The sequence below is a fragment of the Pyxicephalus adspersus genome, chromosome Z (assembly GCF_032062135.1).
Source record: "Pyxicephalus adspersus chromosome Z, UCB_Pads_2.0, whole genome shotgun sequence".
Classification (NCBI taxonomy): domain Eukaryota; kingdom Metazoa; phylum Chordata; class Amphibia; order Anura; family Pyxicephalidae; genus Pyxicephalus; species Pyxicephalus adspersus.
Genome location: NC_092871.1, coordinates 53,579,963 through 53,606,396, shown reverse-complemented (window position 1 = coordinate 53,606,396; position 26,434 = coordinate 53,579,963). Strand labels below are relative to the sequence as shown.

At 39.7% G+C, this 26,434-nt stretch overlaps 2 protein-coding genes across 4 annotated transcripts; one reads left to right on the top strand and one right to left on the bottom strand.

The window, feature by feature from the left end:
- Nucleotides 1–4,174: 4,174 nt before the first annotated feature.
- On the bottom strand, nt 4,175–8,626 carry POLE3 (DNA polymerase epsilon 3, accessory subunit). Its single transcript, XM_072430504.1, has 5 exons — nt 8,500–8,626; nt 7,490–7,570; nt 6,495–6,580; nt 5,283–5,401; nt 4,175–4,535 (listed from the first exon to the last, which is right to left on the bottom strand). The coding sequence occupies exons 2-5, from the start codon at nt 7,553–7,555 to the stop codon at nt 4,366–4,368; spliced, it is 441 nt and encodes a 146-aa protein (XP_072286605.1). The 5' UTR covers nt 7,556–7,570; nt 8,500–8,626; the 3' UTR covers nt 4,175–4,365.
- A 5,202-nt stretch (nt 8,627–13,828) lies between these two features.
- Nucleotides 13,829–24,369, top strand: CZH9orf43 (chromosome Z C9orf43 homolog). Of its 3 annotated transcripts, none has more exons than XM_072429920.1 (12): nt 13,829–13,951; nt 14,504–14,713; nt 16,743–16,881; nt 17,934–18,033; nt 19,088–19,182; nt 19,454–19,535; nt 19,926–20,020; nt 20,604–20,805; nt 21,069–21,183; nt 22,232–22,335; nt 22,913–23,021; nt 23,446–24,369. In XM_072429920.1, exons 1-12 carry the CDS (start codon nt 13,930–13,932, stop codon nt 23,628–23,630), a joined length of 1,458 nt encoding a protein of 485 aa, XP_072286021.1. In that variant the 5' UTR covers nt 13,829–13,929; the 3' UTR covers nt 23,631–24,369. The 3 variants fall into 3 exon arrangements, with proteins under 3 accessions (XP_072286021.1, XP_072286025.1, XP_072286022.1); XM_072429924.1 differs by having other exon boundaries at nt 13,899–13,951; nt 14,504–14,533; XM_072429921.1 differs by lacking the exon at nt 13,829–13,951 and adding an exon at nt 13,987–14,006.
- The last annotated feature ends 2,065 nt before the right edge of the window (nt 24,370–26,434 follow it).

Below are 26,434 nucleotides of genomic sequence, written 5' to 3'. Positions count from 1 at the left end.
ACACTGAGCTTTCCAATACAACATCTCAGGGGTTTCAGGGCCTGCGATATATAGGGACCGCGATTTTCGAATCGCGATATAGAGGGGGACTACTGTAATACTATTTAGAGATAAGAAGAAAGCCTTTTTTACTTTCCCTATCCTACCTTCCTAAAGCTCATCTACTGTATTGCTGTTTAGTGTTAAGGCCCATTTTAAATTAAACTATTATATACTTACATCTATGTTATAATATTTTATTCTTCCTTAAAGCCTACCTAAACTCAGAAATTTCACTTTACATAAATGGTTAGATAACCCCCTTTTAGTAAGGTAAAAACTCTGTTTTTTAAGTGCAACACCCTTTTTTTATAAATATAAAAAGGGGTGCAGCACTGTCGCCTAATTTTTTTTGTTAGTTTTTTTTGTTTTAGGAATTTTTGAATTTAGTTCCTTTTTAATTGTTATTTTTTAACCTGCAGTACCCACCTTTATTTTTGTTACAGTAACAGCTGCTATTTAGGTGTCATTATTGCATCACTGCTTACTGCTAAACTCAGCTGTATAATCCTCAGTTTTATATATAATACATTATATATGCACTATTATTTGAGGATGATGATAGGTGTGCCTTCTTCTGTACTTGTAGATGTGTGTGGTCATCAAGAGGTCAAGACTTTTTTTAGATGTGACGTAGTTCAGAAATCCTAGGACTCAGTGCTGCTGGGTCCTGAAGATATTGGTGTGTGCATTTATTCTTGACAACCAATGGCAATTGTTGCAAAGTGACATGCAACTGAGACATTTATGTCTTCCTGATGGATAGGTATTACAGTGAAGACTTTGTGGCCTATACACCTCTGCCACTGTATTGTCCCATAATGTTAGAACCTAGGAGTATCCTAAATGTTGTTGTTAGGTAAGAAATTTTAGTTTGATGCTGCCTGTTTCATGATGACCCAGGCTGCCTACAGTCCAAAGCCATAAGGTCACAGGTAACAGCTGTTTGTGGGAGTCTAAAAAGTGCAGGAATAATTACTGCATCAGCTGGGCAGTACAAAGACTGTTACAGCAGACTTAGAGATGTTTTACAGTAAAGGTGTAAGCGAACATTTCAGAACATTCAGTCAAACTGTACACCTGGTCAGACCATGAAATATTTGTTTAATCCATGGGCCCCTTCACAGCTGCTGATGCTCCCTGAGTTTGGGGAAAAGTTGATCAGTTCTTTATTCCTTGTTCTGACATACAATTCCATGTCAACTTGTTACTTTTCTAGGAGATACCTGATTTGTTTACCTTATGTATTCTGACAATCAACATGAATAATATTTAAATACTTCTTACTATCCTTCTGGATCTTTTTGTCCTAATATTTATCTTTGGAAATGTTTCCTGGATTTGGAATTCAGTTTCATGTGATTTGCATTTTTCAGAGATGTCTGTATTTCTTTAAATATCTTTATACTAACATCCTATAATGAATGTGATTGTGGGATTTACTTGTGACTTGTGTAATAATTCTTAATGATAAAGAGAAAATCCAGTTTGTTCACTTTTAAAAGGGCCTAGCTTTAAGTTGCTGCAGTTTGATCTATGATATCCTTACTCTTGCTACATTGTTAAAAAGAATAACCATGCAAAGTCTTTGTCTCAATCTGTCCTACTGTGTTATTTCAACAACTAATACTAGTCGTTGATCACAAAACAATCTTATTAATCAGTGTCTACACTTTGTTTTTTGCAGAGGTTTGCACTAAAGCACCACAGATCCAAAAGAAAAGTTTAGGTTTCAGTTTGCAGGTGGAGGCCCATATTATTCCACCTAAGAGTGATTTTTACAAACTTGATTTTCTCCGTCTTTAGCTGGATAATAAATAAAGGATTTTGTTTAGCAACAACCCAGTTGTGAAATGCTAAAAATGTTGATAAATTGGGTACATATGCCAAATACTGTGCCACAGGTTTTTTAATATTGCCTTTTATGTCCACATGACCAGTAAATAGGGGACCTGCTATGTGTATATACATACACACTTTCAGACACAAAAAGGTTCACAATCAGTACAGTATCAGTACGATATTTATGTCTATTCAGAGTTGCATTCACTTTTTTGCCAATATTTGTATTGATGATAGAAGAGTCAGACTTCTACAAAAAGTCTTCTATAGCATATCCCAATAATCCTTCATTGGGTAAGGGTCTGGAATCTGTGGTGGCAAATCTATCAACGTGAAAATGAGGTCTCCTGTTCCCAGAACCTCTCTTACACAATTTGAGCCAAGTGGTTCCTGGAATTGTCATCTTGAATATCCCTGTGCCACCAGGGAAGAAAAAATTTAATTATTGGAGAAACCCAGACAATCAATATATTCAAGTAGTCAGCTGATCTCAATATTTGTGCACATAACATTGCTGAAACTAGACCCGACCAACTAAAGTAACACCTCATCATACCAGAAGCCAAGCAATATATACAAATATTGCAAAAAACCTGGTTAATCATGAGCCAGAGAGATAAGAGACCCCTAAAGGTGATTCAACCTGCCAGTTTCAATTATAAAATATCTACTGACCCTTTAGGAAAGTAAACAGCCTGGCTATGCCCTGTACTCTTGTGTTTGTGTGCCAGCTTACCTCAGGGCAGGCATTCATTTCTGAAATCTTACAGTTGAATTGGAAATTCTCTAAATGTGTAAACATGTTAGGAATTTGCTGACAAAGTTCTAAGCTGAAAGACAAATCACATTTAATTTTGTATGGTTTGTTTGGTGTGAATGCCAATAATATGGGAGTTGGCGTTTAAACAAAAGACAACTCTACTGTGCCAGTCAGCCAAACTAAGCTGTCACTTCTGATTAGGCACATGTAAACATACACTTTTTTTGCTTTGTTTCCAATGCTGTAGGAGATACTTTTATAAAATATGAATATATTGATATCATATTCCATAAACATTTTGGAGAACCAGTCACAACTGAACTAAACACTAAACTTTCAAATGTGCAGCCTTAAGATTTATATTTACCCAATTTTTTTAAGTCTAAAAATTTGGTTGAGTGTCAGGGGTGGGTTATTATTCAAAGTCTGACAACTGCCTGATCTTATATGCTCTCTTCTGCCTCCTGACAGTACATAACAGGAAACAAAAACCTGTGGTTGCTGTAATTCCTCAAAACTATGGGCATTATTTGAGATTAAATACTGAAAAAAAAACACTTTAAACTGGCATCTAAGGACAATTGGAGTGAGTGACATTTGTCCCCTGGCCAGTACTAATACCATAAATTGGGATAAAGGCCCTCACAGTAGATTTACTTTACCACTGAAATATTAATCAGAGCATTGACCTGGCTTGACTTTAGTTGATGCTGGGGTTGGCCTCTTTGGAGAGTAAAAAATAAAACCTTTGAAATTTTAACCTCATCATACTCTACTAAAAACAAAAGTATACTTGAAGAAAAATCAGACGATATCCAGCTCAGAATTGGCAAAATCCTGCAGGACCCAGGTATGACTCATCTACTGTCCTGAAAAGTCTACATACAAGAGGTCTTCATTAGAGATTTGAGGTAAACAGCCATATATCCAGCCATATCAACAGCTATGCATGAAAACATAAAAACTGGGATGCAGAAAAACAACAAAGCTGTAGCAGAAGGCACTTTGTTCACTGAATGGCTGGGGAGGTGTACGATAATGTCTGCAACTTGGATCTGCATTTCAAGTTGAATTAGGGATTTGGTCAGGATTATTGGTGTCCTCAGTTCTGAGAAATACAAGCAGATAGTTATCCAACACATTCAAATGATAGGCATCTGATGGGCTCCAAATTTATTTTGTAGCAGGACAACGATCCCAAACATACAGCCAATGTTTTTAAGAACTATCTTCAATGTAAAAAGAACAAGAAGTCCTGCATATGATTGTATTGGCTGCCACAGAGACCTGATTTTAACATAACTGCGTGTGTCTGGGATTACATAAAGAGTCAAAATGATTGGGGTAGCCCACATCTTCTGCTTTTAGACATAATGCCTGCAATTTAGGTCCAGTCAGGATAGCACAAGTTGTAGTCTCACCAAAGACCTGTTTAAAGACAGCCACCAAGCATCAAGGCTTAGACTTGGGTAAATGATTTTCATGACCATAGCAAAAGTTGTTTAACAACAATAACGACTCAAGATCTGCTAATTAAAAAAAAAAACCTTATTTATTAACAGGTCTAAGGAAAACATACCACAAATAACATCACAACCAACTCACTCAACAATCTTGCAGGAAATTATGAGTCTGGGGATCCAAACAGACAGACATGAAGATCAAATAGTCCATTCACACAAAGTGCGACAAATCTGACACCAAAGTCCTAAAAAGAGGATTGTTCAGTTATCCACTTCTTCATCTTCCATCGCCTCATCCTCCTCAATTTTTTCCTCCTCATCTTCATTGTCATCCTCACGGCTTTTGTCATCTTCACCATCTTCTTTCTTATCTTTGTCCTTTTTCTTTAATTCTGAGGCTTCTTTCTTTCCCTTCTGCTCCCGTCGGTAAGCTGAAGGAAAGGTAAAACAAGGTTTAAGTTTTAGCAGATTCTTTTTATATATTAGTTACATGCAAATATTGTCAATAAAGTTTATTCTTTTGATTTGCCAGTACAGTATTGCAGAAAAAAGGAAAAACCTTCTCTCTATTATTTTTATTTGCAGTATCATTAAAATACAGAAATAAATATAATTTACTTTTTTTATTTTATTTAAAAAAAAATTAAAATTTATTTTATTAATATTTTTATAATATTATTTTAGCTGGACTTCTCTACCTACTTGGCATTTTATTTGATAGACAAGACACCCATCTACTGCTCTTTTACCTTACAGCGAGACTGTCAAAAATATTGGCAGAAAGAAGATTACAAATAGGGGAAATGAGTCTCTGAAAGCCTCTGCTCTATTAACCACTATCTTCTGTGATAGTTATTGCCCGGAGTATGTAAAATCATCTGCTCGGGATGTAGGAGCTGGGGAGAGGAACCACAGAAAGCTATGGTGCTATCTGTGGTTCCTCACCTCAGCTCCTGAATCCAGTAGTGATGTTCAAGCTGAATACAAATACTTGCAGAGGATGCTTCATTCATATACCAGGCTGCCAGAAAGGTAAATATATGTGATCTTCTTTTTGCAGGTATGCTGTACATAAATATGACACTGTTCTGACAGAGTCTCATTGACCTTCCTAAATAAAAATACTCTAATATTTTAGTTGCATAAAATATTGTACATGGTTAAAAATTAGCGCTTACCCTCTAAAGCCTCTTTCAGGGGACTTAGAAAACGACTGAACTCCATCTCTTCCATGGCTGACATCACATCAGACACATTAAGGGTTTTCCTCTTCTGCTTCACTGCAAAACTGTTAGCGCTTTTAAAAAAAAAAAATGATGTATCAAAATGTATCATCCTGTATTTCCTTTACCAATAACTTTTTCATGTCACCACAACATGGTTGCCTCCACTTAATCTAGACATCAGTACCTTTAACAGAGGACGTACCTGGTAATTTTTAAGTGATATCCACCAAGCTGATGGTCTGCAGACTGTGGAATATTTATTTTTTTATTTGAAAAGCAATTTGCCTTTGTTGGGTGGGGGCAGGGAGCAAAGGCCCATTTATATACATGTACACTGTACATCTAAACCGAATTTTTAGAGCAGCCGCTCTCAACTACTTTACCTCACAAGGAATTAATTTTCAGGTCTCAGGTAACCCCTGCTAAAACAAATTATTTGTGGGTCAGTGGAAATCATCAAATGGGAGGTCAACCATAGTTTAAGGAACCACTAGCAATATCTGGAGGAACCTGGAGGTCCATGAAAGCCTGGTTAAGAATGGCTACTATCAATAATCAGTGAACAAACTAAATAATTGTGTGAACACTAACTGTGTGAATAAACTAAAGACTCAAATTTGGTCATGGCAGATATCACATATTTAATTAGAATATTCTGACCTAAAGCATACCTAAACTCAGAAACTTCACTTTACATAAAAGGGTAGACAACACTCCGGGGATACCTACGTCATGCATCACAGTATGCTTTTGGGTGCTCCTTCTGTGCATGCCCGTGCATCTCGGGCATGTGCAGAAGGAGCCTATTTGCTCAAAGTGAAAAGTTTGCTGATCTCACGCATGAGCAGGGAGATCCGCAAGTTTATTTTCCATCCTAAGTCACCCAATCACCTGGGTCAGGTGACATAGGAAGAAGAACCCGGAAGAAGAGAAGAAGATGGCGGCGCCCGGAGCGTTGGCTTCAGGACAGATGCTGGGACGACGCTGGAGCCAATGCAACACACCTCCAGGGGGATCGGACTGCCCTGCGGGATCAAAGGTAAGTTTTTTTTTCCTGTTTAGTTCTTTTACATTTTTACCTTTTTAAAGCTAGGAAAAAAAAAACAATGTTTTACCTTACAAGCACCCCAAAAAAAAATAACCATCACCTAAGTGGACACTTACCAGGATGTAGCATAAAGGACAAAGACGCTGGCTGCTCGCGAGATTGCACTACGTGCCTCCTTGGATACGTTTACACCTTCTGGTAACTGAAAATAGATAAATCAGAATGAGAGTCATCCACATACAATAGACAAATTTTTTGACAACAGGACCTGCTTCTACCTGCCTGTAAGCCTTTTTTAGAATTTGGACAAAGTAACTCCAGTGTAGTTGTGCTGTATTTCCCCATATCAGACCCAGTATGCGAAGATGGGCACTAACTCTGACCCTAGAAGACGACAGGCAGAGAACAGAAGCATCGGCACTAGGGGGAAGCTAGCACTCAAATGGGTCGCTTTGGTAAGTAAGACTGCTATAATATGCTGTGCATACTTATATATTGGCAAAAAAGCCAATTCACTGTAAACAAGCTCTATTAAACATTATTGACCTCATAAATGACCAGTGTGTGACTTCTAGTTACATTGAAAAACTATCAGATTCCTTTATTTATATATAACTTCTAAATGGCTAAATTATGTTTGGTTCATGTTTTTAAATATGTATCTTTACTATCATTTTGTCCAGTGTTGGTGCAAAATTACCCCTTCCCAGCGATCCCCCTGCTTTTCTCCGTCATAGCAGGAGCTAAATACACAATGCAGCTGAGTACAGGGCAGCATGTGGCCTGAAGTGCTCTGGCCTGGTGGACAAACATTGGGTTCCAGCACTATGAGAAGATGATGGAAGTCATGTCACCATTCCTTCTAGTATCAAACATTGAGTAAAATGGTGGAGGCTACAAGAGAGGAAGTGAGGATCTGCAAGGAGAATTGTAATGCAGCTTTACACAAACACAGTCACTCTACTGTGAATAGGAAAAGACAATGTACACTAAAATAAAATAAAATCTAGCAGAACCTCTCAGGAGTTGTTGGATTATTCTATTGATCTATTGTCCGAGACAGTAAAAAAAAAAAAAAGTATACATTGTAATAAAACAAAAGATTTTTTACCGCTTCTTTAATAATGCGAGTGACAACAGCATTGGGTAAATTGAGATCCTCTGGTCTCTCGGCCATCTTGACAAGTTAGAACTGTTGCAGGAGAGAAGAGAAAACATTAGCAATTCGATATTCTGTAGACATATAAAGCAAATCACCTGTGTCACATATATGTGGACCTCCTGCCATACAGTGGCTGCCATTACTGTAAAAAGCCGACTGCCAGAAGAAATCAGAAGTTCCTGTCTACGTAAGGCAAGATTGAGATCTATGTCAGGACCGATCGATCTCAAGCAGCTGCCACCTTGCCAGTAGCTCGCAGCACAGTTCTGGTTCCTAAATAAACAGCGTCTGAAGATTTAGCAGCTGGTTATTGTAAGCGGTTCTCTACTGCTCACGCCACCCATTCTCCATGGGGCTGCTGCGGGTAGATGATACTTGTAGTGACTTTTTCAAGAAAGTGGCTCACTGATGTGCAAAAAGTTCCCCTGTCTTGGTGACAACCTTATTCTAATGCCATATAGAGGGGGAAGGGGTTGTCACAAGGACAGAAAGGAACATAATATGGGTAACATATATACATGAATTCTATCTCATCTCCAATGTATCCAAAGAAAAGTCTGAATTGGGGTTCATGGCCACAGGAGCTCATTACCCTCTTTATGAGCAGACTATTACACCCCACCCCCTCCCCGGGCTAAGGTCTGATGACGTCATTTTCGGGTAACACAGCTCTGCATTTTCAGTAATAGTCATGGGGTGAAAAAAAGGACCTAGTTTTGCCATTGGGGTCATCACAGACTGGAATCCCTCATGCCATACCAAATGTATAAAAAACAGGTCAAAGCGATCCTGAATGGGTGTAAGCAGGGTTTATTGTGTGTTTATACGCCAGGTGCTCCTATAAGTCTGAAACGTTCCTGATACAGACCGATAATCAGGCTCAGCCTCTGCAAATGGAAAGCTAGTCACCAGCTTCATGCTGGATATCGGGGAACACAGCCATACCCTTCCGTACTCACCAAACCCCGAAATACCCAATTCCCGCCAGGGTATATGCTAGCATGGAGTCGTTTAAGGGAGGGGCGGGGTCTGTGACGTGTTGCGATACGTACAGAGGATTCTGGGAGAGGATTTCCCGCCTCTGTATTTCGGTGTTTCTTGTGGCTGTGAGGGATCTCTCCGCCCATCTCTCCGCCCCAGGCCGCCTGTCAGTGAGCAGATTGTTGCAGGCTATTGCATTGTATTGCAGGGGTACAGTAGATCGCGATCTTGAGGCACAAGAGGACCCTGGTGGGGGTGTGATATAGGTGTTACAGGAGAGCACATGGGGGCTGCCTATTTAATGTACGGCGCTGCCTAATATGTTGGCGCTATATAAATCCTGTTGAATATTAATAATAAAAGCTTAGGTTAAGGGAGTGCACTTAGTGGTGGTAGATTAATCCAGGAGCACCTTGTGGGGGATGTAATCAAGAGGTACAGTAGGGCACCTGGTGTTGGGGTGCAATCTAGGGGTACAGAAAGGCACCTGGTGGGAGGGGGTACAGGGGAGCACATGGGGGATGCAACCTTAGGGTACAGGAGAGCACTTGTGGCTGGGGGGTGATCCAGGGGTACAGGAGAGCACCTGGTGGGTTATGGGGTCTAGGGGTACAGTAGGGCACCTTGTGGGGGAGGGTGTAATCCAGGGGTACAGTAGAGCTTATGGTGGGTGCAACCTTAGGGTACAGGAGAGCACTGGTGGCTAGGGGGGTAAAAAAAAGGGGTACAGTAAAGCACCTGGGGTGATGGGGGGGTGCAATCTAGGGGTACAGGAGAGCTCCTGGGGGGGGAGTGCAATCAAGAGGTACAGAAAAGAGCTCATGGTGGGGGATGCAATTCCAATCTATGAATACAGGGGAACATCTGTTGAGGGATGCAATCTGGAGGTACATGGCAGCACCTGGTGGGGTGATGCTATCTAGGGGAACAGGGGGAGACCTGGTGGGGGGTGCAATCCAGGGGGACACTGGGTAGTGAATGCAGGGGTAGGGGGGCACTTGTTGGGGGTAGTGAGAATTAGGGGTACAGGGAGACAGTGGAAGGGATGCAATCTAGGGGTACAGGAGGGCACCTGGTGAAGTCTGTGATCAAGGGGGTACATGAGAGCACATGGGGGGTGCAACCTAAGGGTAGGGAAGAGCATCTGGTGTGGGGGAGGTGATCTACAGGGTACAGAAGAGAACTTTGGTGGATAGGATCCGGAGGGCACAGGAGAGCACCTAGTGGAGGGGTGCGATCTAGGTGTACAGGAGAGCACCTGATGGGGGGGATACAATCTAGGGGATGGAGGGATAGGTTATTGGGGCACAGGGGAGCACCTGGTAGTGGGGGGTGATCTAGGGGTAAGGGTAGAGGGGATCACCTGGTGGGGGAATGCTATCTAGGTGTAGGGAAAACCACCTGTGGAGCAAGATTTTTAATCTTTGGGTATAGGAGGATACCTGTTGTGTGAGGGTTGTGATTTGTGGGTACAGAATGGTACCTGGTGGGGGTGATTCAATCTAGGGGTACAAGAGGGGGCCTGATGGTGGGTGGGATGTGATTTGGAGGTGCAGGAAAGCATCTGGCTATGCAAGCGAGCAAATGAGGGATCAGAAAAACACAATGGGGGTCAGGATCTGGGCTGGTTTCAGGGGAGCACATGAGGGGTCTGGGCCAGTTCAGGGAATAGTTTGGGGGTGGGACCTGGGGCAATGTAGGAAAGCACATAAGGACTTGCATCTGGGCAAGCAGGAAAGCACGTGGGGGTGCAATATGGAAGTGCAGGATAGCACCTGAGGGCACAAGAGGGTGTGATATGGGGTTTCAAAAAATTCATAGGGGTGTGATATGAGGGGGAGGCGATTTGGAGGTGCAGAAGAATGCGATATGGGGGGGGGGGGGTCTGGGGTAACAAAGGAACATCTGGAGGAGCAGAAGAGTACATGAGGTGCACGTGAGAACATAGGGGTGGGATCTGGGAGTCCAATATAGGGAGGATACTGTGGGTGCGATCTGGTGGTGAGAAGAGCTTAAAGAGTAAAACGGATGAACATGAAACTAAAATCTTGAGAGATAACGATCAACACAATGTAATTCCAGTGACGGAGGGAGGTGACATAACCGTGTAAAAAAAACTAATTAAAGTGCTGTGAATTGAGAATTTAGGCATTAGATCTGTACAGTATGTTCTTTTGTTGCTTTGATGCATCACCTTCATCTTTCATGTTAATGAGCACATGTTATAATGTTACTTCCCTAAATCCAAATTCCACTTTCAGCAGAAATCAACCCTTGCAGCGGGGCTTTGTTTTCCTGGGGATATATGGAAAAATCATTTTTAGCGACCCTGTAAGGGGAGAAGGTCCCTGTAAGGATTGCAGGCTGGGGGTGGTGGGGGGTTGTAGAGAGGGTGGAGATGGCATTTTGGGTGCCATGTGGTGCATTTCACAAAGAACTGCTTTCAGCAACATGATTCAGTTTCTATCAAAATGGACACTGCATAGGGATATAGACTGACCATCTGATCCTAAAAACAAGACTGTATTACAACAGCTTCAGACGTGGTAGGAAAAGAGCCTTAGGAGTTGGATTCACTTGTATTCATAAACATGAGTGCATTTATTTAGACATATGTAAAATTTCAGTTTTGGGTTGGACTGTCCTTTAGACCAGCGGTCGCCAACCAGTGGTCTGCAGCTCTGGCCCTGAGCGGGGTCAAGAGAAGGACACGCTGGTGGGGTGCACCTGCCAAAGCTGCAGACCATGTTCAACCACTGTGCTGTTAGACACAGACATTAAAGAGCAACTCTAACCTCTATTGTTTTATCTGTATGGAGGGTCTCAGGCTAACACACCTAACCTGAGCATAGGTAACAAAATATTTAAAAAGGCAACATGGTGGATTGCTTAGAATGTAAGGGCTGGTTTTGTGTTTTTAACATAAAAAGGATGATAAGTGTGTGATACTTCTGTCCAAATACAGTATATGGGTATGTATGTATAAACATGTTAACTTTATGGAAGGAGAATATATTGTTTTTGGTGACAGTCCTGTATACTTCAGTCATTTACTTTTGCTATGTTTTGATCTATATAGCTATTTCATTATTTATTAATTAAGATCTTAATAAAACATTTTAACGCAATTGTGCTTGTTTTTTCTTGACTAATAATAAAAGGTTTTTAGTGTATATGACATCAAAATGTCATTGTATATGTATATGTTTTGTATTTAATAAATATTTCCTTGCATAAGGGTTCATACATACAAGTACATATTCTGTTCAAAGAGAGGTGAATGAACACCTTCCTACCTGCAATCTCTATAGAAATGGTTGCACAGTAACATACCCAATGCTAAGAACGAGCAGAAATCACTTATGGCTGCTGAATCTGGGACAGCACAAGAACATACAAATGTTCTGCTATGTACAGGTTAGAATTTCCCATAATATAATAACCTGGCATTATGTAGAAGAAAAAATGTCAATCACTGACCCCCATTTACAAACATGTCTAATACTAGAGAATATTGATCAAGAGAGAACCTAGGTGATCTGGTAAAACTGAATTGCTATGAAAAGTGGACAATTAGGTGTCAAAGATTTGCAATGCTAGACTGAATTATAACATAATAGAATGAAAAATCCAATTCCAGTTGTGTACATAGAGAACTGTGATTAAGTACAAATTGTTCTGTAACTGGTGCACATACCTATAATCGATGATTTTTCACAGGAATTACAATAATTCTTTGTGCAGGGTTACAAACTATTGCCACATATAATAGATGACTTTTATTAACCTCCCTGGCGGTAACCCCAAATGTGACTCGGGGTACAAAAAGTGAAAACCCTGAGTCACACTGGGGGTTGGAACACCTGAGGAAGGTTAGTAAATAGAGCGCTTACCTGATCCGCTGGGGTCCAGCGCCGTGATCTCTGTCCTCTCCTTTCTTCTTCCTGCTTCTGCATCCGATGAGTCACTGGGAGAGTTCCCGCTGACATCGGTGCGTGTGTACGTCCCGGCCGGGCGGGGCAGGAAATTCAAAATCTATTTGCATTGCATTCAATACAAAATAACTTGAATGCAATACATTAGATTTTTATGTGTAAAAGCAGTACATTGTTTTCAAGAACATTTATTTTACAGTATATATAATAGTATGAGTATAATATGTATTTTTTTTTAATTAAATTTTTTTTTTTAAATGTATAGATTTTTTAAATGATTTTGTGTTTCAAACTTTATTATACTCATACTAATATATTATACTGTAAAATAAATTTTCATGAAAAACAATGTACCGCTTTTAGACATATAAAACTGGAAAGAAATGAACCGCTAGGGAGGTTAATTCCAGTCCAGGTTTGTTTGACACACTACACTCTAGCGTGCATACAGTGTGGTGAGTCATTCTTCCACCAGCTCCATAGTAGCAAAGAATTAGAATGTAAATTAGGATTGAATGGAGTGGTTTAAGGGAGGTTGGGTAAAAAGGATGAGGTTCTGCCCACCCCATTTTTGCCTGCTCTTTACAGAATGGGATATAATAGAGTGGTTTAAAGGAGGAATTTATCCTAAGGCCGACCTAAACTTAATGTTTTTACTTTACGTATAAAGTAAAAATAATTTTTTTTTTTAAGCAACAGCCTTAAAAAAAGAAAGAAAAAAGGTTGACCCACCTCTACTTTCTGTCTTGATTGCCAGGGCTGTGGTGATCAAGACAGAATGGGTGCAAAGAGCCTCAAGAAGCTCCTGGCTGCTCCATCTTCCCAGTGTGAGATCAGTGACGTAACCACAAAATAAAGGTTGAAGATGGCGGGGCACAGTGCTTCCTTCCACCAGGACAAAGGAGAATTCCAGGAAAGCGGGATTGGTCAAGGAAGGGTGCAACACGATCGAAAGATCTGCTGAATTAAAGGTAAGTGTGATTTTATTTTTTGGTTTAAATACATGTAATTTTTATATACTGTATGTTAGATTGAATTATCTAACTATTGGCTAGATTGAATTATCTGCAATATCTTCCTCTAGACAACTCCATTCTAGCATTCTGACTATAGAGCTGGCTGAATAACGCCCTCTAGAGGGAGACCTCCTCTAAACAACTCCATTCTAGACGCTAGGAAAAATCCTGTGATTTCTCTGTACTTATTGCTTTACAACATAAGCCACGTACCTACATAAACCACGCCCCTCCGTTAAACAATTCCATTCTATCATGAACCCTCCCGCCTGAGTCTAGACCACTGTCGTGTACCACGTGCCCACAGTCCCCGCCCCCTGTAGGTTTTTTGCGTTTCATTGCTCAGCCGCTTTGAACGCAACTTTGCGTTCCAGCAGGCACGTACAAGTGAGAGCGCGCCACCAATCAGCTCCTGCAGGGTTGTCAGACGCGTGGAAGGGGCGGGGCGCGGCTATATATGTTGTGGAAACCAGCGCTAGGTGAGTGTTATAAACCTGGGGTCGTGCTGGGCGAAGAGGCGGAGACCCTCCTAATGTAAGGCGGGGCAGAATGGACAACCTTGCTTAGGAAAAATTTGCTCTGTTACTTAGTTGAACTACTTTGGTGTCAGAAGTCAAGATATTCACTGACCTATTCACACAATGCTTCCTCAGACTGGTCCAAGCAATATTACACATCAACCCCCTATTAAAGTGCATGCAAGGGGAAAAGGGCCTTGCTCTGGTTTCTGGTGCTGCTATGGCCGGCCAGAGAGACAGCAAGTAATGACAGAAATGGCAGGATTTCAGGTGGTCTCTATCCTTCTGACATTCTGAATAGAAAGAAAAGAAAACACAGTTTTAGATGGTTTTTAAACCTTTCCCCCGCATTGTTTTTAATATGACATTACAATTAATAAAGTGGATTTTCGGATCATCGGCAAACAAGGTTTTCTTACATAAAATAATTAAGTTGGTGTGTGTAGTTGTTTCTAAATCAGATTTGATGAGGATGTATTTCTATATAAATATGTCTGTCTGTCTGTATTCCAGGTGCCCCATGCACATGGATGGGTTGTAGCAGTAAGTCCCCTCCTGTCACTGTGAGCAGATTGGCCACCAACATGGATCTGGATGAGACTTTGTGCAAGGCACCTATGTGTCTTCACCCGCAGTGCTGGGAGACCCAAAGGAGGATCAAGCAGGGTCACCCTCGATACCGGCCACTGCGGTCTAATACCAGGAACCCCCGAATGGATGCAGGTACTGCATTGCTTGGTGAATCAATAGCTTATTTCATAATTTTCAAAGTTTTTCTTTAACCTCTCCAGCAGTAATTTCGAGTGTGGCTCGGAGTGAATTATCCATACCAAAAGTGGTAACACCGAGCCACCCTCGGTGTGGAATTGCCAGGAAATTTCAAGTCTTAGCTGGTCCCCATGTTCCCCCAGCGTCCTCCAGCAATGCCAAGCATCTGCGTTCCCAGCGTGTGAACGTTGGGGATGCAAGGCAAGGAAGCAATGCGAGCATGTGGCTGGAGGGTGGGATCGTGTGGCTGGGAGAAGGGACCAGGCAGAAAATTAAAATACAACAAAGTATTTTTAAATGTACTGTTTTAACAAAAAATACTTATTTTTCATGCCGCCAGGAGGTTAAAGCAGAACTATAGCTGAAAATATAAATTGTAATGAAGCAAGTCCTACACTCTAGGAGGTGGGGGAAGTATCACACAATAGGATGGGAGATAATGTAGTGGTGGGAAGTAGAGATGGTTTCAAAAGACAGAAGAAGATGGGTGGGTCAGTTTAAAAAAAAATGGGTTTTGAGTGTTCTTTTAAATGAGCAGAAAGTAGGAGCAAGCCGAATAGGATGAGGATGCCCATTTCAGAGAGTCGGGGCAGCTCCAGAAAAGTCTTGGAGCCGTGCGTGTGATGAGGTTATGAGTGAGGAAGTCATTAGTAGGTCATTGGAGGAGCGGAGAGAGCGGCTAGGGGAGTATTTTTCTATCAGGTCAGAAAGATAAGTGGGGCAAAAACTGTGGAGGGATTTGAACGCAAAGCACAGGAGCTTGAATGTACTGAGAAGATCTAATGGACTTTAGTTAATTTTAAAGGGCTGCAGTGTTTCCCCGGAAATTTTTTTTAGAAGGGTGGGGGAGAAGCAGTGGGTGGCACATTTAGTGTTCCCAGCTGTTGTTGCCACAGGAATCCAGTAATTCTGTTAGCTTTCTATCACCTCTATACCTTGTCCCAACTTTCTAATGTCCACCTCCATAGTACGTCCTATTTTTTTATCATCTTTGTATTATGTCTCAACTGTCCAGTGCTCCTGCATTGTGACCCAAAAGAGCCATGTGGTAACTGGAAAGTGTTGGGTGGTTTGCCAGCTTAAGGGCTGGAGAGAACACTGGGCTGAATGGAACGCAAGTCTGGGAGTATAGTAATTGGACTGTAATAGCAGGGCTCTCTAGCAGTCTTTTGTAATATGTTTCCAATCTCTGACTGTCTCCAGCATCAGGTTTTCACTGTTCATGATATGTATGATGTGGTGATGTCACTTCTAGCTCCGCCTTTCTCCTGGGTCAACCAATCAACAGGAAGGACAACTTGCCATCCACCGTGCAATGGACTGGTTCCACATGGGAGTGTGGTAGAATCCAGTCTAATGAAACAAAACATTGCGCAGGGGAGATTTTTTGAGGACAGATGAGAAAATGTAATTTATAGTCCAAGATTGGCATGACCTTATAATGAGAAAGTAAACAGTTGCCAGACCTTGTGCTTGGATCTCCGTGAGGTTGAGTAAGGTCACCCTTTACTGGCCCGAGTAGGAACCTAGGTAAGGAACATGGGGGGTGCTGAGTGTTGCATGATTACATCCAAATGGATGTGTGTGGCACCAGGGACTCATATTGGGCGTAAGGGCTTTATTGCATTCCTCTCTGCTCCTCTTATAGCAGCTACAAAAAAAAGTTATGTAGGGAGGTAAAATGAGAAGCAGAAAAACTGGACCAGCACAGAAAACAATTAGACACTCACTGAAAAGAAAAGGACCATGCCATAGCAGGAGAGAGAAGTAAGCTAGGGACCAAGGCTGAATTACATTTATTCTCAAGTTTAAAGGTAACATTGCAAGTGAGTAAAAAAATTTATGGTGCAGAAAAACCTTGCAAGTAAGCATTAATATATATGATTTGACTGTGTCTTTACTTGAATTACATAAATATTTATTCTGGTGAGTCTCCTTAATACAACTTCTCTCTTAATACAACAAAAATACAATTTCTCATCAGCGGGACTTCCAGTGCTGAGTATAACTACTTTGCCAATTAAACAGACCCTGCCGAATAAACAGGACGTGGAAGGTGCATCTTTATTACTTACCAACAGCGGAATGTCTACTCCATCTATGTACAACAGTGAAATCTGCAGGTAATGCTGGGAAATAACGCTGAGTATAACGCCACTCTAATGCATGCTTAGCAGACCACTTTAATATTGTCCTAAAAAAGAACTCAAATGATAAGATATTAGTTTTTAAGATAAGGAGTTAATGTTTGATTTTCCTATCCACATGAACAGCTAGTATACAGTCTTTTGTACAGATCCGTTATTATTTTTTTAAAATCCCAGTCTGTAATTATTCAGATATACATGTAACCTGTTTAGGGTAAACCTGTGCTCCTGTTTAGAAGTGATTATTCTTTATGAGAGTAGATACACCAAGATATCTGCTGTTACCTTTATGATATAGGAATGCTGCTTCTGGGCCCCACAATGATATGACTGTCTTTTGTTACTGGGATACAATATCCTCTGACTTCACCACTGCTGTTGAAGTGTCCTATAAGACTAAACTTCATTGACTTTAAAGTCTTTCCTTTTCTGACTAATAAAGGAAAAAATGGACATCTTGTAATGACCACTAATATGCAAGTTGTTTAACATTTGATAAAATTCACATTTATTGCAGTGAATCTTTCTTTTCTGAATCACTCTGAAAATACTACAGACTGACCTTTGCATTGGTATTTATGGATCTATGGTGCCTTTTTTTTCTTGGAATTTTTGCCCACACTAGTGGCACAAGAACCACATGCCTGCTTTTTTGGCACCACTGGTGAGCAAGATCCAGTGGTTGTTAAAAGGCGAAGGAGCAATGCTGTAGAGGCAGATAAATGTTGTATTCAGCAGTTTTGTTGTTGCTAGGTTGCTTCTAGTGGCAAAGTGGCTTGTCTAGCATGAGCTATACTACAATATATATATATATATATATATAGATATATATATATAGATATATATATATATATATATATATATATATATATATATATATATATATATATATATAGATATATATATATATATATATATATATATATATATATATAAAGGAGCATCTTGTTAGAGGGTTGAACTGACCTTGAATACTTTTGGCTCAGAAACACCGTCAGCATCACTTTTACATTTTTTTTGTTTCACAGCATGAACAAAATCCTTTTTCCTGGCATGAACTCCTATAGAGAACTCACACCAGCTCCTAGAGGGGTGGAATCATTCCTCTCCACCAGAAAACCTTGGAAGGTAAGTGATCACCAGTGTCTTGGTGGTGTGTAGGTCATAGCATACTAGATTAATAGAATACAGCTCTACTTAACCATATTTCAATTGTATACACAGGGTAGAAAAATATTCATTGGAACTCTTGGGGTTTTGTTCTACTTGAGAACTCATTCTGCATTTTCTGAAAATGAAACAATCAATTTTAAATGGCGTTGCCTCATAACTAATTCTTGACTTCTCTAAATTTTGATTCTGTGTTTGTGCCCAATCAAACATTATTAAACACAGTATATTTGACAATACTGCAGTTCCAGAGAGGGTTTGTACCAGAAGAAAAGATTTTATTTTTTTTTTCAGATTTTTAAGGCAAAACTTTACTGTGCCAATAAAGTTCAAAGAATTCATACCTTCGCTTTTATCCCCCATCGCTAGCAGCACATGAACACATTTCCATCAAATTACTATTGCTACATTCAGTAATGGTGAGCTGAAAACTACTTCTGTGATTGGAGGAGTTCACGAAGTTTTAATCCCACATCTAAGCCTCAAAACAAAATTGTATGAATGTAAAATCATAGAGACAAGATAAGTGATAAGGACACTGGATTTTTTGCACGATCAGGTGTTTTCGTACTTGCTGAAATTGTTCTTACCCGAAAACGAATGTGGCTACCACACCTAATGACAAATAAGCTGCATTATATTAAATTGTTTTGGTGGGAAGGTTACATATGCTTTAAGTAACAAACTTAAAAATCTAGCAACAAATGATTTAAGTGTTTTTTTGTGTTTCCTTACATATTGCTGAGGAAATGCAGAAAAAACATGTTGGTAGAAGGCCTTTGTGGCCATTTCAGGCTTACTATCAGGCTACGGCAGATAAACCTAGGAGCAGGAAAAAGAAGAGCACACACATAAGGATGGATCACATGAAATGTTGATTAGCACAGAAATAAATGGGGCACAAACAATTATATGTCTGCTTGCCTAAATGTCTTAATCTGAGACATAATTTGGGTGCACCTTCTGGGCAATACTGTTTAAAATGCTTTACCCACAATGCACTGTTTTCTAGGTGGCAACAGTGGACCAATGCTCACAAGATCAAAAGAACAAACAAATGATGATGGTTTGGGTGCCAAATTCTCAGCAGAAATTTCAGGAAAACAGGTATACTGTGTGTGCGGGCAGCAAAGAGGGTTAATATTCAGTAGTGGCAATTTATATGCTCTTCTAGTGTTTATATGGGAGATCTCTAGGTAACTTGGTTACCTTTCACAGTCCAAAAATAATCAGATTTTCTAAGTTAAAATATTGAAGCTTTTTATAATATAATTTTTTTTTTGTACTTGTTCAGGTGGAGCCACCTGTACATGCTTTCTCTGCAAAACCTAGTTATAAAGTCAGTCATCAGGCTTCATGTATGTATTTCTTCATTTAGAGAAAAACCTTTGAAGATTCATATTAAAGAGCTGACATTTAGAAACGTGGCAGGCCAGCTGAGACGAGAAAACCAGGACTTGGTGAGTCAGTTTCTTGAATAATTATACACCGATTGGCCACTCTGGCATTCATCACTGTCACTTTGGGTGGGGAAAGGTCTTTGACCCCCTGTAATCTTCAAGTCACAACTACACACCACAGTCACTTGTGGCCATTGTTCAGATGACCAGTATTCTTAGATACCAGGGTAATGTTTTTTTGAGATGGGTATTTCAGGGGTCTTTTTTTGTTTTTTGGTTCGAGGACTAAGATAGAGAGGGGGCAATAATCCAATATAGGGCTGCTTTAATGTAACCTGCTGGAGCGATCTAATGAAGTTTAAGGTTCCACTCCACCACCATCTTGCTAATTTTTTAAGATACATTTAAAAGTGTTTGTTAAATCTTAAAAACCTGTTCATGTTTTGTTAGCGGAAGTTGAGGAAAGTGACTAAACCTCCCACAGGTGGACGACCTCATAACTTGATCCTTGACAATTCCTCAATGGAGACACCAGCCAGAAAATGGTGAGACATTTCACTATCTTTTCCATGTCTGTCTTGCTAGAAAGTGCTAACAATGTGCAAAGTTTCATAATCCCAAGTATACAATCAAAATTGATTCTTTAAAACAAAACCACAAGTTCCCTTACTGTCCCCTTTCCCTAACAGTACATGTTCACTTTTCCTTCACTCTGTGTATCACCGTTTAGTCACCAGGAAAGTAAAGGAAGTCCTTTGTAAGGTGTAATTCGCTCTAGCTGGACCTTGCACAGGGATAAGGATTTATGTATCCTCGAGTGTGGCAGGACCAGGCCAATCATTGATAACGAATGCTGTCTTATTAAATTTACAAATTGAGTCAAATGCTGCTCTATTTGTAGATATATAAAGCATTTACCTTGTTACGTGTGGACAAACGGAGCGAAGGGGAAGGCATGTGCTTCTAGTGAGAACAGTGCTGGACATTCATATTAATCTTCAGTTTGATTTCCTTGATCTTTGATGCTTGGTGTTATTGTACACTGCTATTACTATTTGCACCACCTGTAAACTCATTGGTCTGTCTGATGGACAATGTTAAAGTGCCACAATTGCTACTGTTTTTTAGTTTCATAAAGGAAAGCCCAGATGAGATCATGAGAATCAGAAGATCTGGTGACTATCTCCCATATTCAAAATCATTGCCTGGTCCTGGGCCAGACGATCTGCTACTAGAAAACCAGCCTGTGGTTTTGCATGATAGAAGAAGCAAATACTTCAGTAGTCCAATCTTCTCACAGAGCAGCCCAGTATACAAGCTGAATGAACAGGTCGGTGGTTACTACAAAGGACATTGCATGTCAAAAATATTTTTTATTGATTGCAGTGCTATTCATTGTTCAATTTTAGACTTTGGTTATGTATACACGTCCAATGGTTCTCGCCTGATATTCGGCTCAGGGCTGATGTGTACAGCGCCCGTCGTCCATCACCCAAATGATTGTCCTGGCGAATGCATAAAAACAGAGTCAAAAAGCAATCGGATCATTGTATGACAGAATGCCTTCTGACAAAATTGTGCTCTGTATCTTAGAATATTGTGGCTGTGGACAATGTGGGAAATGACTTGAACAGCATCAGGAACCAATACTATTTATGGAAGAAATATTTTGATTTGGCTGGACCCAGCTGCAGGATAAACCTACCAGGTAAATTGAACTCACAGAACTGTTATTGGTGAGGTGTTACAGCTATTTTTGTGGAAGCTTTTCATGTATTAGGGTATTTTTTTTTATTTTTACTTTCTTTTTTTACTTTTTTATTTTTTTTTTATTTTCTTTTTTGTAATTGTGATCAGCATCAAGTTAAACATAATAAATATTTTTGCCTTTTTTTTTTAGAAAACGTAGTACTAACACAGGTGCCTGATAAATTAAAAAAGTGCATTCTGTAAACCATTTTAGGTTATAAAACTTGAGCCTGTGCAATGAGAGGGGCATTTTGTCATTAACTGGCTTTCACTCTAAAGCTGCGTACACACTTCCAATAATTATCGCTGAAGACGAACGACCAATTGGCCAAAAAACGCTCACAAAAAAGGTGACCAACGACACTGATGAACGAGGATTGTCGTTGGAAATGAACTACCGGCACAGTGAATCTGATCATTCGCTATCTATCTTGACACTATCATGTCACTCCCTGCATTGTTCAAACGATTGTATCTAGCGTGTGTACACTATTGGTGGATTATATTTGAACGATTGTATCATTGTATATATTACAGCATGTACAGAATTGTGCACAATACGATCGTTCAAATATAATCAAGCATAATCGTTGATCGGTCGTAATTGTTTGTTTTCTAACTATAATTATTGGAAGTGTGTACCTAGCTTAAAGCTGTGTTTGATTTGTATCGATGAGACCACGGTGGGGATATTATAATAACATATTCCTGGAGCAAGAAAATTGTAAAGATTTTTTAGGTTTTAAACCATTCCACGGGTAAGTAGTTTGTTTTCAAAGGTGTGGTTGGGTATTACTGTGCACATTCTTTCTTTTAGAAGAAAAAAAATAATTTAAAAATTATAGTATGAGTGCTAATAAAATGAATGAATTTCCTAAAAAGGAAAACCAAGATGAGAATCTGGCTGTTGTTAACGAGTATAGCAGAGAATTATCACCTCTTCATTATTAGTTGGAATAATAATGTATATGTAGTATGATGACTGAAGGCCTCTGTCTTCTCTACAGGTTCAGTAGTTTGTGATATAGAAAGATCACATAAATTAGACAGCAGAGAATCTCCTTCTTCAGCTGTATTATCACACACCTGGACAGAGGAACCATCTGACATAGTGAGTATAATGTTCTTATAAATCACTACCGGGATGTCAATGTTTGCTGAGCTGGGCATACACAGCTCAACAATAGTTGCCAGGAAAACACAGTAATCCCAGCTTCCCTTGTGTGTGCCAGATATGTATGAATTACTTCCTCCCAACACGACCAAAAACGACTGCCGACTATTGCAAATAGTAAAAAGTAAGGAAGATGGCAGCAGGAAAGTTGAGTAGTGTGGGTTTAGTTCTTCTTAAGTGTTTCTGATTGCATGTCATTATTTGGAGAACCCAAGTGAATACAATTCATCAGTGTGCCATTATCTAAGAAACTGTTGTTCCCACTTATTTCCTATGAGCAACCAGTGATGATTTAACCATGTGACCTGATCCCTATTTCATCTTTTTCTTTGTTCTGGCTGTGCTGTTTCTGCAAGACAGACCTTTCAGCATGATTGTGCATTCACCAAGTTATTTTTTGGAAGAAACTTGTTCTGGATGACAAGTGACCATGTTACCATTCTACAACCATCTTTCAAAAACTTTCCTTACATATTTCTATTATCAATAATATTATTATTATTCTATTATCTAGCCTGCAGATTTGGACCTTATAATGATAAGTGAACAAGACTTCCTGGGAGAACATACCAAAGAGTCTAATCAGTTGACTGAAGATGAGAACATCCTACAAATACTTCCAGGTCAGTTAAGATAAAACAGCAGTATGAGGTATGCATCTAAAGCTACGTACACACGTCAGATTTTTATCGCCCGATAATCGGCATCGGCCAATTATCGGGCGAAAATCTGCCGTGTGTACAGTCGTTGTCGTGTCGGTGTCGTCCATCGTCCGGACGACCGACCTGCCGGATCCACGGGCGATGGACGACAGCCGATCCTAATGAAAGGGAAGGGGAGAGCGCGCAGCAGGGTGCCGCTCCGTCGCTCTCCCCCTCCCCTCTCCATAGAGCATGAACGGTGCTGTATATACAGCATCGTTCATGCATCGTGACTCCCTTGTCGTTGGAAAGGATCGTGAAAGATCCTTTCCAACGACAAAAATTGGAAGTGTGTACGCAGCTTTAGTCTGCTCTAAACATGTCTTCTTGTTTTTTCTGTACACAGATTTCGAAAGTGGACACCTCTTCAAAGGAATGGAATCTTTAAAAGAAAGTGAACTTCCTGATATATCAGAACATACCATCCTGGGCTCAGAAGTAACTGACAGCCAAAATTCCCCTGAACAGAGGACACAATCACCACAACCCAACCCTCCTCCTCCTTCTCCAACACATAGGAGTATAAACTGAATTAGAAAAAAAAGGAAGGTATAATCAAGCTGATGTTTAAATATTAATAATCGGTATTTATATAGCGATAACATATTATGCAGCACTGTACATTAAATAAGTAATAGATGCATATCATATTGGATCAATGCGTGAATTAATAAATATAATGCTAAGGATAACTGTACATTTAGTACACCTTAGCTGCTTTAATAAATCCAGTGAGAGATTTGCTTCAAATCAGTCCCCACTCACTGCTTCCAATGTATTGGGTGTTGCTGTTTGAGTTTAGGCCTGAACATTGCACATTTGGTGGCTAAAGCAAAACATTTACCCCTAGTACAATCTGCATTACATGTGTGTGCTCAGTTTAGCACTAAAAGTGTTACATGTTACAGTACATGGACCTACCTATTGTTATGTACAAACATTATAAATGGGAAGTTTTATCTAGATAATGTGATGATTGAGGTATTTCTGTCACACATATTAACCCCCCCTAAAAAAATAATTTTTGTTCATGTTACTGTTTTTAACAGGGAAACTTAAATAAGTGCCTTGTTGCCTTGTTGTACAAATACATTTCTGTCATTGATCTGAACACTCGAAAAACTGCATTACGCTTTGTGTTCCTTTTAGTGATTTAGGACAGATTTTGTACAGCTGTAAATTCGGATATCTGTATAGGTGATGTGTTGTACAAATACATTTTTGTTACTTTGAAACATCCTAAAAATTAAATACACTTTGTGTGTGCTCATTTTTGACTGGTTTCTATAGTTTCTATATTACTTGGTTCACGGTGTCACTGGACAGTGTTCAATATTAAAAGATAATAATAATAAAAAAAGGACATGACTGTTAATCTTCCTTTTTTTTTTACATATTGAACAATTGAGAGCAACACGGGAAGAGTGAAAGAAAAGGGGCATTCACACTGGGTGTGGGGGTGGCAAAGAAGGCTGGAATTGGCTGCTAAATCAGCTTTAGCCTAACTAAACTATTTGCTTGGAGTTGTACAATCCTTAGTGGCTATTTTTTATGTTATGTAGATGAGGAGAAAGGCCCTATTTACTTCTTGTCTTGGAGTGACAACACTATTAGTAAACATTGCCATTAGTAAGGGGAGCTCTCTGATCCTGTTTTGACGGTTCTAGTTTACATAGGGTTCATTCTGAGTTGTTCCATTATACCTGTAGTTTGATGCACTTTCACCAACATCCCATATATTTGAACCATTTTATATATATATATACATATTTTAATCCTATGGATAGCCTTCCAGTATGCAGGAATGCACAACACTGGAATACAAGCTTTTTTTTTTTCTTATGATACTATTTTTTTTATTGAAAAGGTAGTATTTGAAACAATACTACCTTTTTGAGTTAGCACATAGCTTCAAACAGAAATTGACATTGTAAAATAAAAAATATAGATACATCGTGAACAACTGAGGAAAAAAAAACAAAGGTACAATTTGAAAAGCTTCCCTTTTCCTCACACCTGGAGAGTTTCTACGGTAGGTTTTCCAGAAAACAAGGGGCTATATTAACACTTTCATGAGGCTCATATAAAATTTTGCTATGATCCAAAATGACCTTATTTTTATATATAGTTTGAGGTAAGAGGGATCAGTACAACATATCTATTGTAACACTTAGGAGATAGAGCCTTGTAAAAAGGACACCAAAATGCGACAGATTCTAGTTTAGCAAATTAATGATTACCAATAAACTAACTAACTATGGCCTTAAATAAAATCTAACCATATTACAGGCTTACTTTAAGATACACCCAAGGCCTTCATATCATTCCATGGTGTGTGGTATGTGCAGGGGGCAGGGTGTATTGGCATCCATGTTTTGCAAATAAGTCATACATTGTGAGGTTGTGGGAGGGTGAAGTTCCAGTCAATTCTTCAAAATACATTTATTGGCAGCCAGAAGACATACATTTTGAGTTTTAACAGTAAGGCAGTTTGGCCCAAAGGATTCAAAAAGACTAGTAAAGCACAAAAAAGAGCCATAAATGGGAGACAAGGAGTGAGCGGGTAATGAGTGAAAAAACAGTCCAAAATGTTTGAATGTGTGGGTATGCCCACAACACATGCTGTAGTAGGCTGGAGGGAAGGTCACATTTTGTACAAGCTGTTAGTAACCCCTGAGCAGAAGAGGGTGTAGATCAAAAGCACTGTAGGCCCCGTGAATTATTTTATATTGTAGTTCTCTCCACACCTCCCTGATTATGTGTTTCATTGTAATGGACCAGCTAGATTCCAATACATTTGGGGTGTCCTAATAAGGTAGATCAAGAAAGGTGGCCCAACGGCAGACAAATGATACATGGGTGCTGTAGTCTGAGGGGCAGTTTAGTAGGAGAGTGTAGATGTCAGAGGTGGGAGTGTTTTGAGGAGGAGTTGCCCAAAATCTGAGATTGAGAGGGGAGCAGTTCCACCACATCAGATGGGTATACTGTTTTAAGAAAAAGCATCTCAGTCTTGGAATTGTTGATTCTAAATCCTGAGAAAGTACCAAAATATTTGATATGTTGGAGTAAACTAGTGAGGTCTCTTCAATTAAATCTGTTCCTTCTCAGAAGGAGAACAGCTCATATATATAATAAGGACATAATTATATCCAAGCCAATGTAGCTGATATGGGCCCTAGAAGGGGTGGGGGTGGTTGCGTGCTGTTGGGGTCTGTTCTTCTCTATTCATTTATCTAATAAAGATAATTGAAACTGGAATAAAAAGGAGAGAAGAGGTAGGAGAGAACTAACCAACCTAAATGTGACTATAGAATAGAAAAAGCACTACATTTTTT

Bases quoted from the DNA above. Each gene is read 5' to 3' on its own strand.
- POLE3 (XM_072430504.1), bottom strand. From the start codon at position 7,555: ATGGCCGAGAGACCAGAGGATCTCAATTTACCCAATGCTGTTGTCACT. The intron at 6,581-7,489 runs GTAAAAAATCTT...ATCTATTTTCAG, and splicing joins CTCGCATTATTAAAGAAGCG to TTACCAGAAGGTGTAAACGT. The intron at 5,402-6,494 runs GTAAGTGTCCAC...TTTTTTTAAAAG, and splicing joins GTCCTTTATGCTACATCCTG to CGCTAACAGTTTTGCAGTGA.
- CZH9orf43 (XM_072429920.1), top strand. From the start codon at position 13,930: ATGTTGTGGAAACCAGCGCTAG. The intron at 16,882-17,933 runs GTAATGCTGGGA...TTTGTTTCACAG, and splicing joins TACAACAGTGAAATCTGCAG to CATGAACAAAATCCTTTTTC. The intron at 19,536-19,925 runs GTGAGTCAGTTT...ATGTTTTGTTAG, and splicing joins GACGAGAAAACCAGGACTTG to CGGAAGTTGAGGAAAGTGAC.